The sequence below is a fragment of the Mytilus edulis genome, chromosome 10 (assembly GCF_963676685.1).
Source record: "Mytilus edulis chromosome 10, xbMytEdul2.2, whole genome shotgun sequence".
Classification (NCBI taxonomy): Eukaryota; Metazoa; Mollusca; class Bivalvia; order Mytilida; family Mytilidae; genus Mytilus; species Mytilus edulis.
The window spans coordinates 76893421-76910270 of NC_092353.1; the positions used below are offsets into that span (position 1 = coordinate 76893421).

The window sequence follows — 16850 nt, forward strand, 5'->3', positions numbered from 1 at the left end:
AATGAAAATAACAAAAACTCATCAAGATATGATAATCGAAAACATAAAACATGCACATTGGTGTGATGAATGAGTTGTTGAGCTCACAACCATTTCTATTTCTTGAATTAGCGTATTATTTCACGTAAATTAAATCTTTTTTTTTTTTTTTAATTAATTTAAACCACAAAAAAATATCATTGGTACCAGGCATTAACTTAATACGCCAAAGGCGCGTTACGTGTACATGCCTCATCAGTGACGCTCAGATAAAAATAGATATAGAGCCACACAAGTATAACATTGAAGAGCATTGATGACTCAAACATTTCCAAAACATTGTAACAAATACGGCTAATGTAATATATGCCTGGGATGAGAAATTCCTACTAAATATAATTGATTTTCATGTCAAAACCGAAGTGCTGACTACTATAAATTTAATGAGAGTACAGTTTTATCTAAAATGATAAGCAAAGTTCAATATAAATAATACTTAATATACATTATGTAGTTATAAATTATCTCACAAAACTGAACAATATTTTTTGGAAAATTTTACCCTCATCTCATCATATTTAAAAAATACACGAACACAGAAATATGTCTTCCGGATTTATGAGTTATTTGAAGAAGAAATAAAACACATAAGCTAAGCCTACACATGTGAACTCTGGTTCGTATTTCTTAAATATTTTACAACGAGTTAAAGAACTTTATATTAGATTTAACTATTTTACTGACAAAACGTTTTTCTAGAAAACACTATACAACCACAACCTTTAACATCAAACTATATCATTGACATCAAACAGAAAAATGTATAATCTTAAAAAAAGAGACTGACATTGAAGTTTATCTTTCAGTAATTTTCAAATTTGTGCCTGTATAGTACCAGCAATTATCTTTGAGGCAAATCTTTTATCAAGTTTCCCGAAAGTAATATACTTGACAAATGAAATCTACTCGTGTCAACTATATTCTAAGATAGTTCCAATATAAGGTAAACATTTGTATGTAAATAATCAGAATACACATTTTGAAAATTGTAAACCATATTTGTGCACACATTTTTGGTTGCAAAGTTTACTTTTAGATTTAATAATGTTGTATCAATGAAATAAAGTTTCGACATCATGACTTACTTGCATTACATGTTCCACCAGAATTGCTACCATTACTGTCATAATAATCACTGGTGCAGTAACACTTTATTCCTGATCCTTTATTCCTACACACAGCATTAGGTACACATTCTGTTGGTTGGTTATTATGGGTACATGTCACTCCTGCTTGTAACTCTTCAATACAAAATGATATACTTAATGCAATACGACTCTAACATTTCATCCTTAGCACATAGTTTCAAAGGAATATAAGCTAGGCGATATTAACTAAATTAAGATATGATTTTTTGTTCAATCGATAATGAAAGCTAAATACTGAAATGATAATTTGCTTTGATAGTCCAATTAAATACAATTTTGACAAAAAAAACTTATTACTGATGAATCTTTCATTTGCAAGTGAATGTATATGTGACCGTCAGCAGTCTTCGGGGGTTATGTCGATTTTGTCTAGACTGAAATAAACCTGCATGAATTGCTAATATAAACTATAACGTCTATGTCTTTTTATTTGTTTATTTTAAAATGCTTGCTGATCTGATTATACTTAGGTACATTTTCTAAGTCACGGGTTATGTCCGTTCCATATATGTAATGATGGTAAGATACTAAACTCCTAACGGGCGGGATTGTGCCTGATATTCATATGATGAGGACATAATCTTTCAATCAGTTTGATTGAAGTCTTGAGCTGGTATGTCAGTTAACTGCTAGTAGTCTAATGTTAATTATGTTTTATGTCATTTTGTTCATTTTCTTTTGTTACATCTTCTGACATCAGACTCGGACTTCTCTTAGACTGAATTTTAATGTGCGTATTGTTATGCGTTTGCTAGAGGTATAGGGGGAGGGTTTAAATTTCAAAAAAATGTTTAACCCTGACGCATTTTTGCGCCTGTCCCAAGTCAGGAGCCTCTGGACTTTGTTAGTCTTGTATTATTTTTAATTTTAGTTTCTTGAGTATAATTTGGTGTGGCGTTCATTGTCCCTGAACTAGAATATATACTTGTTAAGGGGCCAGCTGAAGTGCGCCTCCGCTTGCGGGAGTTTCTCGCAGCACTGAAGACCTATTGGTGACCTTCTGCTGCTGTCTATTCTATTGTCGAGTTGTTGTCTCTTTGACACATTCCTCATTTTCATTCTCAATTTTACTATTTCTTAAATAACACACATCTGCATTCGATTGACTGAAAACTAAAGTCCCAAAGTAAACAAAAGCATTCAAAACTAAATATTAATTTTGAACAAATACACATACTGTAGTATGTCAAATCACCATCTCATGTATTTGAATGGATACAGGAGTTAATCTGAGGTTACTTGACTGTGTAATTAAAATTTTCAGTCACTAACAACTGTAACAATTTTTTACATTCTTTTTCAACAAGGTCAACCTACAATTACCATTGATCAACGTGACAAATAATAAGTGATACAATAAAAGTTAATAAAAATGATTTAATAACTTTCTCAGCATTCACCATAACAATGATCTTCGACGTGTATAAAGTAAACAAACTCATTATCAGAATCATTAGACAGAATATAGAAAAAAAAACATATTGATGTTTATTACAGATAATCAAACAAAATTGTTCACAATTAACTTGACTATCAGTAAAGCTATTGAAAGTTCAGATTTTTTTTAATGTTTTAATTATGAAGAGAATTAAAACAGATATGTATGATTACATAAAATTTCACAAATTTCAATAAATGTTTATGCAAAATTTTACCCATTATATGGGACATTTGTTTTGGACTATAATAGCTTATTGGTAAGTGTGTGTTGACTTTCTCCTTTGGCTAGGAATGAATACAAAACAGCTTTCACACAACACAACAAAACCAAACAAAGCTAACTGAGGACATTAAATGTTATTCAACAAAAGGAAAGTGTTTGTATATTACCTAAAATTTTCTAAATTTTTTTTTAAAGTAATTGCTTTAAAAATGTTGAAAAATAAATCGAATATTCACCTAGTATACAAGATCCGCCTGTATTGGCAAAGTTACTGTCGTAATATCCACTGTTACAAGTACACGTTAAGCCTGTATCTCCGTCACTTTTACACACAGCATTTTTTATACACTCTGTTGGTAGGTTGCTCAGAGTACATGTCTCTCCTGACTCCAACTCTGAAACATAAAAGTAACAGCAATACGAGACAATATCAATATGAGTTGTCAACCGTTGCTGAAAACTACTATTTTTTACTGTTGATATCTATTATAGGATCTGTTCAAATGTACGAATATGTGAAACAGTCTTTTAGGACAATATTTCCTAAAAGGGGCTTTTGAAAATTTGCATATTTGACTTTTTTAGGATGAAAATATATTCTATTTACTATTTCATTTTACATAGTATATTTTCTTTAAAAGATACCAAAATGGGTTACAATATTTATTCAGTGGCAATTACTCTAAGAGGTGGTTTACAATTTCAGCCTTGAGGAATAATTAGTAGATCTTATTGTGCTTGACAATTTTCTATCTTGAATTCTATCTGTTTTACTTTTTTTTCAATGACTATAACACCTCTAGTACAGACACACATTGCACCTTTGACTATGTTGTCTTTTTTTAAGAATTTTATCATTGGATTTGTTTACTATTTATTCTAAAGCGTCTATTTAAAAAAAAAAAAAAAAAGGTTAAAACTAATCATCTATTAGCATGTTCTCCAATAACCAGGTATGTAACTAGTTCAGCTATGTCCACTTTAACCATTATATACATAGTGGCTTCCATGTCACACACGAAAGGTACTCGCTTCTTAGGCCACACCAATCTAATGTCTTGTTCTACGGTATTAAATGGTCTAAGAATTTTTTTAATATTTCTGGACTTACCATGTTAACACATTTACCTTAACAGTTTAATATTATTCAAAATAAGTGGATCCCTCTTTTAGAAAAGTTGTGGAAAATATTTTGTATATAACCTCTTTTTGAGTAAAAAATTCTAAGTTATCAAAGGTTTTGTATAGTAGCACTTTACAAATCCTTGGTATTTCTATTTTCTTTTCTACAACAGTAAAATGACCCCTTGTCTGAAAAAAGGGGGGGGGGGGGTATTGTTCCCAACCTGATAATAACAAACACAGGTCAAAGTACGGCCTTTTACACAGGGTTTTGATCAATACCAAACAGCAAGCTAAAGGGTTGGGACCCCAAAATCATAAGGGTACACAATTCGAACAGGAAAACCAACGATCTAATTTATATATTATCCAAACTGAACTCTTTCAGAAGTTTCTTGTATTTTATTCTAACAACGAACATTTTGTGATAGGGAATATAAGTAAGGGGGAAAGAAACCTATGTTTAGTTCTGAAGTGGTATTTCCGCTGTTATATTTCGGAGCACTCCAACTTGGGATTAATAGACAACTTTCGAGTTCGATGCATTTCCGTCAAAAAACTCTGGTTTAAGTGAACGTCATATTTGCGTTTAGGGGCGTCGTCACATCAATTCCAATGTTGAGCGAGTGGTTGGAAATTTATAATTCTATATTGCACAAATTATTCGGCAAATTGAATTCTCAAAATTGAAAATCGGCACTGCTGTCATTAGGGATTTTTCATTAAGTACCTACAAAACAACCATTTTTTCTATTTTATCCTGCACAATAACGAACACTGAGACGATTGACGAACGTAAATAGTGCAGGGATACAGGCGACCCCCTCAATCTGGTAAATGACGTAAAAAAGTCGCTTATAATTGACGAGTTTTAACCAGTGACGGATGAACTCGAAAGTGGTCTATTGGTTTCACCGATATGTATTGTGATCTACTGTGTGGTGGGGTGCTAATAGGGTTAAAATTGTTATATACAAGTTTAAAATACTTTCATCTAAAGACAAATGTTTATATCTTTTTATAATATTTACAAAAAAAAAACGGTGCGGGAAATGGACATGATTACATTTACGGATGCGGGAAGCGGTAATATAAAAAAAATCAAAAAAATCTGTTTTGAAAATAATAGGTGCGGGCGGGTCCGTCGAACAAGGAATTAAATTGATGTGGCCTTATAAAATTATAAATAAATTGTCTGAAATAGGCCAGAGTTGGTTGAGAGTAAACATTAAGTCAGTTAAATTTATATTTCAAAACAAACAGACGTTCAACTGAACAAACATCTTCTTTGTCCATCAACCTCAAAACAGTATAAAGTTTACGGTCCTTTCTCAAAAAGGCATTAGAACTAAGGACAGGGGACTTTTTTTTTATTTATATAAGTATATACATAATTGGATTGATTCTTTTTTGTTTTGTTTTAGAGGATATGTTTTCCTATGGTGTTTTTTTGTGAAATTTATTTTGTGTATGTTTATATAATTTGTCTCAAGTTAAATTATAATCCTGGTACTTTTGATAACTAATTAAGTGTTTAAAATTGATATAGCATTACATATTTGAATTTAATTGAATAAAAATAAAGTTTTCAAATTTATTATAAACAAAAAAAAATTCTGATAATATCCTTATCGCAAGTTATATGCTTGAACTCCAACTTTGACTGTAATTCACATTACTATAAGACGTGTCACGGTACTTTTCTATCCCAAATTCATGTATTTGGTTTTGATGTTATATTGGTTATTCTCATCGGATTTTGTCTAATGCTTATTCCGTTGCTGTGTGTGTTACATTTTAATGTTGTGTCATTGTTCTCCTCTAATATTTAATGCGTTTCCCTCAGTTTTAGTTTGTTACCCCGATTTTGTTTTTTGTCCATAGATTTATGAGTTTTGAACAGCGGTATACTTCTGTTGCCTTTATGTATGGCATTTTAAAAATGCAAAGAATGTAAACCTAAGACTGCTCATGAAATTTACCTACATCAATCTACCTCTCCAATCGTATCAAATATCCAAATCGAAGCTTCGTCAATGCTGTATTCCAAGCAACTTTATAGCTAACTTGGCATTTTTTCTCTGGTCATTCTTTATTGGTTTTTTTTTCATTTTCATAATCATACTGCCTTAATAGATAAGTAAACTCCACTTATAATTTGAAAATTGTGTACAATCAAATTGAGCTGATAGTGTTTCTTTAATGTTGAAAAGAGTAATGAAAGATACCAGAGGGACAATCAAACTGATCAATCGAAAATAAACTGACAACGCCATGGCTAAAACGGGAAAAGACAAACAGAAAAACAATAGTACACATGCCATAACATATAAGACTAAAGAATAAGCAATACGAACCCTACCAAAAACTAGGGGTGATCTCAGGTGTTCCGGAATGGTAAGGAGATCCTTGTCCACATGTGGCCCCCGTCGTGTTGCTCATGTTGTAACGAATCCGGTAAATAGTCTAAGTCAGTAGGTCACGTTCATGAAAGGGAAGGGGGTTGTAGTTACACTTTGATTTTAGCTTTAGAACATTATTTATATGGTGGTTGACTTTAGCCTAAGAGAGAAAGTTGTTTATCGAAAGCCTGAAAAATGTAGTTCTTCCAATTAATACATTTCATTGAAAGTAAGACATAGAAAAAAAGTTTTTCAATAATGCAAACTTCATAATACTGATATGCCCATTGTTCATGCATCTTCACATATTGTAATAAAATGTCAGAAAGAGTCAACCAAAAAAAAACATCACAAAACATTTAAAAAAGGGATAAGATCTATGTATTGATCTAAAGGATCAGAAATACATGTTTAACATGGATAAGACCCTAAAACATTAAATCTGTATTCAAAACATATATTTTACCAGTATAAACATTATACGTTACAAGTCCTTGTAACTACAGGTAAACATTAGGAAATGGTTTAACAACAACATCAAATGTGGATAAAACAGTTTTTATTTTTCATTTCAAATGTACCTGACCCTGAGAGATAGTTGAAAGAAATAAGATGTTATAGTACATACAATATATAACAGCTGGTGGTGGACATAAACACTACCATGGTTGGTTATTAAAAACTCCATTGTTTTCAAAGTTTCAATATCTAGTCATCTTTAGAATAGCGTTACGAAATTATATTGTAAAATATATACTATGTTTGTCTTATTTCTAACATAAATTTATATAATACTAAATGCAATTCTAACAATTTCGAGATGTTTAAAATATAAATATTTCAAAGGAAAAATGTGAATGTAAGTATGGGCAATGAAAATAAAATCTAGATTGTGCAGAGCAAAACTACATAAGAAGTTTTTTTTATATCTGAAAAAGATACTATGTCAGAATTGTTCTTAGTTTAGTTTTGCGTTTTAAGCTAAAATTAGCTTTTTATTCTGATGATCTGTGTTATCGATGTCTGCCATGTTCTGATGGATCCCCTAAATACAATTAAAAAATCTATGAGACATATTAGGTTTATCCTTTTACAACATAAAATTTATTATTTAACAACATTTTTCTTATTGTTTTACAACATTTAGTTTTTTATTTAACAACATTTAGTTTATCATTTTACAACCTGTAGTTTTTTTTTACCAGTTAAGTATAGAATGCTTTAAAATATAGTTAAAATTAAATCAGTTAACAAAAATGAACTCTACCTGACACACATTGTCCCTCAGTGTTAGAAAAATTATCATCATAAAATCCCGTATTGCAGGTACAAACTCCACTCTTACATATAGAATTAGGTACACATTCTGTAGCATCATTTTCCCTGGTACACATGACACCTGACTCTTTCTCTGTAAAAATATTTTAATCATTTCAAAAAACAGTTGTAAAATAAGGTATTTAGTAGTGAAAATTATGTATTAATTTTAATAACCCGAGGCAAATTTTAAACAGATTTCCGACAAAAACATGGTATCGTGCACCAAGTTTTTTACTGATCAAACACTTTTAGGTACATTTTAACATGCTTATTAACATGATTATTAACTGAAAGTTAGCCAGTCTTTGTATTTACTATTTTTACTGTAGAGTAGTGTGTTTTGTGTTAAAATGAATCACATACATTTTTATGTCTTTGATTTGAACAGTAGATTTGAACTGAAGACCTCCTGTACTTGAGCCACACATGCTAGTAGGTCAACAAACCAGAAAGGTGTTAACACTTTTTTTTTAAATTTAATAAATTTTCCCACTGTATTCATACAACTGAATCACGTTTTGGTAGGTTGCATCATCTCAGTAAGTCATTTAGGCTTTCCAACTAACATAAATTATAATATAACTTTCCATAAATTCACTCTTTTGATTATTTTATAAAATCTAATTTTGTGATCAACTCACTAAGTCAAATATAACCTTTAACTCAGATTTTGCTATGTGTGTGTCAAATTTGTTTACAAAGCACCTTATATGATAAAGAATTTTACATCATTCATTTCAAAATTACGGGGATTAAGTGTTTCCGGATGAAGGTAAATCCTGAAAATTAAGAACCAAGTTATGTATTAAGGGCTCTTTCCATTTTTTGTTTATCATATAATATTCAAAAGCTTAAAAACAAACCTGCCACACACTGTCCACCAGATGCATCAACATTATTATCATAGAATCTAGTATTACAATAACACTTCAGTCCTGATCCTGTATCCGTACAAACAGCATTGGATACACATTCGGTTGGTTGATTAGCCTGAGTACATGTTTCGTCTGGTTCATGCTCTGTAAAAATATATTTTAATCATTTCAAGAACTTTGAAATGATACAGTTTTTTATGATATTTATATGTTACAGCATAAGGAGCATATACTGTTTCACGGCTGTGTAGGGTACATGATTAATCTGCCTTTATTTCTACAAACAATAATGGAATCCTGACGGACGTACGGGCAAAGATCCAACCGTGACTTACAACTTTAGGTTTCTAGTTATATAAAAAGTATATAAGTCCTTTGTTCCATTGGAAAATACCACACATTTTTGTATTCTCAAAACAGAAAGGAGACAGAAAGATAACATTGCAGAATCTGTCTACAACTCCAAATGTAATCAAAAATGTACATATACAATATCAGCTTAATAACTTGAAGAAGTATTGATAATCATTGCAAGGGATATTGTGCAAAGAAAAGTTAAATTCAATAAAATGATAAACTATTGCATGAGTCATGAGGATTGGCACTTCTATTGACTTTTTTGTATTTTAAACTTCTTTTGATTGCCTCCTATGTTATACAATTATTAACAGTAGCAACATAGATCGAAAGACAAAATTTTGAGTCTACCTAATAAATGTTAATTAGTATTGTGACCGATTTCATTCATTTTTAATTTCTTTTTTATTCAATACTTCACATGTCAAACCTGTGTAACCATGTGTCTCTCCTACATTTGGTGCTCTCAGTGGAAAAGAGTAAAGCTAACTATCTAAAACTAAGTCCTTTTATCATCAATATGAATCAATTAAAACAGAGATTTGTACATCAGCTGATATTTCTTGATCTTTGAGAAGCTTTGAGAAGCTTCTATTTAGGTTTTATAAAATTCCATGAATTGCGAAGTAATTGATGTAAACTGTATTGTAAATGTAGCTTCAAAAGTCTAAATCTGTTAGTATAAAACTGAACAAGAATGTGTCTTTAGTACACAGATGTTCTACTTGCAATACCATGTTCTATGTTCAGTGGACTTTGTGTCAAAAATCTAATTTGATTAGAGAGCTTATAATATAGGGAACATGTGTACTAAGTTTCAAGTGGGGTGGAAAACAACTTGGTCAATAACTACCTTGACAAATTTTTTTTTTACCAAAAACTTAAACCTTGAGCGGGACAGACGAACGAACGGACTTACCGACTCACAAAACGAAATGGGGCATTTAAACAACGAAAACGATAAAAAAAAAATACAAACCTGCCACACATTTCCCACCACTGGCAGCAAAATTATTATCATAAAATCCAGTATTACAGTAACACTTCAGTCCTGATCCTGTATCCTTACATATAGAATTAGGTAAACATTCTGTTGCATCATTGTCCCTGGTACATGTTGCTTCTAACTCTAGTTCTATAACAAAAATATATATTTTAATAGGGGAAATTAGTTCAAGCAACTTGGGAACTAGTCTTCGAAAAACTAAAAGAAATGCTTCGCTGAGCGCAGCCTGATACCATAGTATACTAATTTAAGATTTCCAGAAAACCAGGGGTTATTTTTAGTGGTACCTCTATTCGGAAGACCTCTTCTTTCTTATATGATTTTAAACATCTGTTGGAAATTGACATGTAGAAAGCTGATACATATACGAATAAGGATATACATTGTTTCTATGAAGTTCAACTAAAGGTAAAATATTTAGAAAGCTGTGAAAATTGCACAATTTGGTTGAACAGATAAGGACTTTTAATTAGTGGTCTGACACCTTAAACCCGCAAACTCAATCCAAGCCTTCCCTATGTAAAATGGAATCTTTTGGTGCATTGCCAGAGAGACCCATACACATACACACACATTATTGTCCAGCAACTAGAAACAAAACTTATAATGGGCCCTTATTCCAAATCTGTTGGTACTATAACCCAAACAATCAATCCAAACCTTCTTTTTGTGGTATTGAACCTCTTGTAAAATTTTATTTTTTTTATAGAAATTCATACATACATTTTTATTAACTTTAAGCAAATATTTGGCTGAAAATTTCCACAAATACAGAATCTTTAAAGCCCACTTAAATTTACCTAAAGACTCGGTCACACCCTTACGGATAGCTCGAACGGATGCCTAAAGGATAACTATTTTTCAAACCGTTCATATCCGTTACACGTCCGTTTTTATCCGTTAGACGTCCGTCCATATCTGTTCCATGTCCGTTTAGCGTACATTTTATCCGTCGGCGTCCGTTTTGTCCGGCGGAAAATTTAAGGCATGTTCAAAACTTTGAACGGACGTCTAACGGATGAAATGTCCGTTGAACGTCCGGTAGATGTCCGTTCTGTACGGTACTCGTCCGTTTTGTTCCTGGTTTGTATCCGTTACGTGTCCGTTATACATACGTTAGAGGTCTGGCAGATAAATTCACCAATGGACTTCTAACGAACGTCTAACGGATAAAACGGATGTTGAACGAATGTGAAATGGACTTCTAGCGGACGTTTAACGAATGAAACGTATGCTGAACGGATCTGAAACGGATAAATGCTAATAGAAAATTTCGCGTCAGAAATGCCAATTCAATATTTTAAGGTTCATGATTTGTTATTATTCATAATCGATCTTAGAGTAAGGGCTCGTCTTCACAATCTAGCAGATCTTATTCAGGCATTTTGAAGAACAAACAAAAACCAGTTACACAGAAACATTTTGAATATCTATGCGATTTAAACGTATTATTATTTTCACCTTTAATTTTTCCGTATATCTTTTTCATCCGTTTTATCCAGTACGCTTCGGTTGGATGTACGTTCGACATTCAATCTGTCCCTTATGTTTCCGTTTCTCGTACGTTACATATCCGTTGTGTGTCCGTTATGCATTCGTTACGCGTCCTTCTTTTTTTTATCAGTACATCAACCGACTCCCACCGAATAACAATTTTGTCAACGGACAACTTTTATTTCTATCCGTTAGCCGTCTGCTTGTGCTCTCGCGTAAGGTGTGACCGAGGCTTTATATTTATCTTTGATTTGACTGCAACACAGAAAACCACAGACCTATTGTACAGGTTCCACCAGAATCAGCAAAGTTACTGTCATAAAAGCCGTTTGAACAGATACATTTAAGTTCCAATTCATCTCTCTGACATACAGCATTAGGTACACACTCTGCATGTACATTTTCCTGAGTACATGTTACACTCAAAGCTATTTCTAAAATATAAAGCATATTCCAGTATCATTTATGTTTTGTTCACTTAGAGTGACAACTATATGGATAACATTAAAATAGTATAAGCAGATACTGTAGAAAAACCTAATTAATACAAAAATCTACAAACCTGCCACACATTGTCCACCTTTGACAGCAAAATTATTATCATAAAATCCTGTATTACAGTAACACTTTAGTCCTGATCCTTCATTCTCACATATTGAATTAGGTACACATTCTGTTGCATCGTTCTCTCTGGTACATGTAACACCAGACTGCAGTTCTGCAATTTTGGAAAAATTGAAAAATTCATGTTCAAAATAATCCGTAGTTTTTTAAATAAACATATTTCTATTAAAAAAAAACATTTATTCATTACACAAATGTAAAATACAAACCCATTGGTTTCATTTAAGTACTTTGGTATTTTGACAGCAAACTAAATTCTTCAGCATTTAACATTTATTTATGTTCTGGCATTTCTTAATTTCACAAGGACTATAATTCTTGAATGGTAAAAATGAAAATCAGTAATATTACACTTTTCTTCACTTTTTCATCAGTAACAAGATATTGATTTTAAAAACTTTTGTTGAATGGGCAATGCGATAAAGCATTGACACTGCAGAAGAAAACAACAAATTTCAAACTTTCAAGAACAACAACTCTTGAAAAGTGAAAATTAAATTGTCAATTTCAAAATTGACCTCCATTTTGTCATCAGTTACAGCGTATCAATATTTGAAAAGTGTTGGTTACATGGTTCATTAGTAAATGCATAGACCCTGTCTTCCATACATCCCCAAATCAATAATTGTTTTTTACTTTAAAAATCAAATTAAATCAAGTTCAAACCAACCTTTGATTTTGAAAATATATAGTTTAGTAGAATTATTATCCATCTAAGATAAGCACAGTCATTGTTGCCAAATCATTGAGTACTAACCTGGTACACACATTCCAGCATTAGTGTCAGTATCATTATCATAGTATCCAATAGAACATTGACATCTGAGGTCTGATCCTACACTTGTACAAATTGAGTAAGGTACACATTCATTTGCAGATCCTGACATTGTACATATAGCTCCTAACGCTTTCTCTGAAAAATCAGAAGTTTTCTTAATGTCTACTGAAATTGTTTGAATATATCTCCTGCATCTTATAACAAGCAGTATTATGTCTTTTCAAAGTAGCCTGTATTAAACAATGTGTACCTTTGCATACAACATGATGGTTTATGCAAAACAGTAACTGGTTCAGGGTATGAAGAATGGTTGGATTTTTATGTCCATTATAGTTTAAATATTGGTAATTGTAGCGTTACAATTGAAAGGAGATACATATTTAACTATATATTCAAAAAACATTAAATTAAGTGTGTCCATATTGAATATCATTAACTTTTTACACTTTCAATCAGACAGATAAACGGAAGAACGAACGGACGAACGAACAGAAGGACGAATGAACGAACGAACGGATGCATTGACCACAAAACATAATGTCAATAAATGGGGAATAAAAGAAATAAAATTAAAAAAAAACTCCAAAGGAAATTCAAAGCGGAAAGTCCTAAAAATAATTAAAAAAAACAACGGTCATATTCCTGAGCCGGTACAAGCATTTCCTTAAGTATAAAATGGTATTAAAACATAGCAAATTCTCTCACACAGAGAGCATTATATTGAACTATATAAATAAATAAGAAAAATTACTCACACTTAAACTGCCTTTTAATTTTTTCTATTGATTGCACCTACACTTAATGTAATCATTAATAAAATACAATATTTATAATTGAAATATATACTAGTAATAACATAAGATGTATGTTTCACTATGATACGTTAATCTGATTGGCTAACTGCACATCACGTGTTATTCCTTAAGCAATTGCATTACACAATTAAACTTACCATTCATGATTACACGAGGTCCGACAATAGTCCAAGAACCGGTTTGGCCAAAACATAACAATTTCAAGTTTATTTTAATTTACACAGTGTGTATATGTTAAGTATGTTTAAATGAACATATGTTCTCATAGTTTAGGACTTTATTCATTATAGGTTAAAAGAAATACAGGCAAAGTTTAGATGTTTATGAAGTGTCCTATATTTTGACTTTAGTGGAACCTTAATCAAAAGAAATATTGACTACAAAGTGCATATCCAGTAAGTTCATTCTCACTTTCATATGCGAATATTACCATTTTCAAAAGGATGATGATAAAAACTGTTAACGTTTTGAGACTACAAAAAATAATTTGAATGTATTTTAAAACACAATTTCATCAGAATACAACTTTAAAATATATAATTACATGGTCATAATCTCCAGATTCGTTATCAACGTAGCAGTATCAAGAATAAAGATATTGAAAACGATTCAGTTGACAGTTGGTGCGATGCATTATCACTATAAATGCAGTCATTACTGATGTGAAATTTTTCAATTCGTAAGAATTTTCATTCTTGTTATTTATGATAATTAGAAATATAAAAGTGACCATATTCAATTCATGAATTTTATAATGATAAACTCTACAATTTAAACATTCAACCTTATTCTACATGCATAACCAGCATGTAGGTGGTCGACATTGCGCATTTACAGCGATACAGATCAAAGAGAAAAGAAACGAATATATGATAAAAAATATATATATATTCTGAGTTATGTTCACAATTGTATACAAAGATATAATTTACACGTTTAATGCATGTTTAAAAGTGACCAGTATTTATCAAATAATTCCAATTTTAATTTGACCTGTACTTACTGAAAAAACACATTATTAGTTTAATGCAGGACCAAGTAAAGCCTACTCATTCGGAACACTTTGTGAGGGTGTGCATTGGTGGATAGAGTTCTCTATAACTTTTGCGCTCCTTGTTCTTCATCTTTAAAAACTATTGATATTCTGTAATTACTTGAAAACTGTATGCTACGCGTTTGCCTTTTGTAGTCATTATATTTCAACCAATTCTGTAAGTTCTGCAGATATTGCTTAGGTTTTAGCATCTATTTATTCCCACCCCTTATTTTGGTCCATTTTTTTTCTCGATTCTTCTTTTGTTCCCCAATATTATTTCTTATGTATACCCCATCCATATCATCCTTGTTTGAAATCGTGTTTGGGGAGATTTGAGCAAAACATTTTTGAACAGTCTCGCATGGTTAAAGGTCACACGACGTTCATGATGATATTCACTATCATTCTGAGTTAGCCATCAGTCTGTCTTGGATTCGAAAATATTCGGGAAAATCCAATCCATTAGTGCAAAGTATTTTTCCGACGAATTTCGAATCAACTTTAATTAAATTTGACCGTGCATTTAATGATTAGTGTTGTTGTTAATACTTATGATTGGTGTTCATGTATAATTTTTTTTAAATGCTGTCAGGAAAAAATAAACTTTGTTTACCTCAATATGTTATACCTACAGATACAGCCTTAACTCTTTGTGGAAAGAGTATTTATCTACCAACTTCTCTTTGCTTCACAGCAACGTTTGGAATCCACTGTACAGTTAAGATACCAGTGATATCGCACTATTACAACTTGTAAGTTGTTTTATTGATAGAGGGTGGCTGCTCACAAGGAAGCTATTAAACCAAGAGTTCCAAATGTTGAAGTTGAAATCATCCCTTCTTAAATTTTACGGACGCCATCACGAGTTGGTTGAACGTTATAGAATAACCGTTTCACAAATGATATCGGATATGTTCCTTACGTCGTAACTACAATCCCCTTCCCTATCATGAACGTGACCTACTGAATTAGACTATTTACCGGATTTTTTATCATATAAGCAACACGACGGGTGCCACATCTGGAGCAGGATCTGCTTACCCTTCCGGAGCACCTGAGATCACCCCTAGTTTTTGGTGGGGTTCGTGTTGTTTATTTTTTAGTTTTCTATGTTGTGTCATGTGTACTTTTGTTTGTCTGTTTGTCTTTTTCATGTTTAGCCATGGCATATAAACGTCCACCAAAATGTTATAAAGGCTCTTATTTCTTTGGCATTCATATATGTTATTCCCGAAACATTTAATCAGAAAGAAAGTTAGCATTCTAAAGCATTTTGACTTTATTCAGTTTGCTAGCCAGTACGTTGGATACACACTTTATGTATGAAAATGTATTTACTGTGAAAATACATCGTGTGAACCTAAGAAATAAATCGCGTTGTCAGTTTATTTTCGATTTATGAGTTTGACTGTCCCTTTGGTATCTTTCGTCCCTCTTTTGTTGTAATTTCTAAATATGATGCATAGATCATAAAATATAAACTGAAAACGTCCCATATTTTGGTGGACGTTTATATGCTTAACCCTTTAAGGTATATGTAATATGAGGCAGGCATAACCTGTAAATGGGGACGAAGTCTGTATGAATAATTTTTTTGTAACTTAAATATTTGTTAAAAAAAAGAAACGGAAATACCGTAACGTTTCCGATTTTGGTTCTGTTATTAGGGATTTTATTTGTGACGTTATTTAAATTATGACGTCATGTGCAATGTAAACAAAGAAACGCTATCATCAGGTAACGTTTTCTCATATCAAGGAATTATTAAAAATGAAATTGGTATTGCACGTTCCTTCCTATTTTATACTAGACTAATAAATATATATTTTACTCAAAGTTTCATACAAACGAGACCGAAAAAGGAAGTACATTGTACATTTCTGCGCAGGTCCGGGATTTCAAAACATGACAAAAAAAAAATTGAACGATTTTGAGTTTATTAGTACAATGAAAAATTCGGGAAATTTTCCCGAATTTTTTTTTTTTTATTGAATTTTCTACTTTAAACCTTCATATATATGTATAATAATTTTAAAATGACAGTGCTTCGTAATCATATAAGGTTGGCTGAATATATCAATGGTCATAACATTTAAATATTATATCATGTCAATCCAGATTGCGCTTTAATGAATAATGCATTCACTTATTATTCATTCATATATCATTAT

The 16850-nt window shown here is 31.6% G+C and overlaps 2 protein-coding genes across 2 annotated transcripts in view; one reads left to right on the forward strand and one right to left on the reverse strand.

Annotated features, from left to right (window-relative positions):
- The window catches only part of LOC139491931 (E3 ubiquitin-protein ligase HACE1-like), a 428049-nt gene that overhangs the window by 210573 nt on the left and 200626 nt on the right, over positions 1-16850 (forward strand). The gene's annotated exons all lie outside the window — the stretch shown is intronic.
- Positions 1-16850, reverse strand: part of LOC139491916 (protein eyes shut homolog) — a 102900-nt gene that overhangs the window by 28600 nt on the left and 57450 nt on the right. The window contains exons 8-15 of the mRNA XM_071279846.1: positions 12808-12963; positions 11989-12144; positions 11705-11860; positions 9906-10061; positions 8558-8713; positions 7642-7785; positions 3087-3245; positions 1125-1280 (exon numbers count right to left, since the gene is read on the reverse strand). Coding sequence (XP_071135947.1) covers positions 1125-1280; positions 3087-3245; positions 7642-7785; positions 8558-8713; positions 9906-10061; positions 11705-11860; positions 11989-12144; positions 12808-12963 — 1239 coding nt within the window. The remainder of the gene's footprint in view (positions 1-1124; positions 1281-3086; positions 3246-7641; positions 7786-8557; positions 8714-9905; positions 10062-11704; positions 11861-11988; positions 12145-12807; positions 12964-16850) is intronic.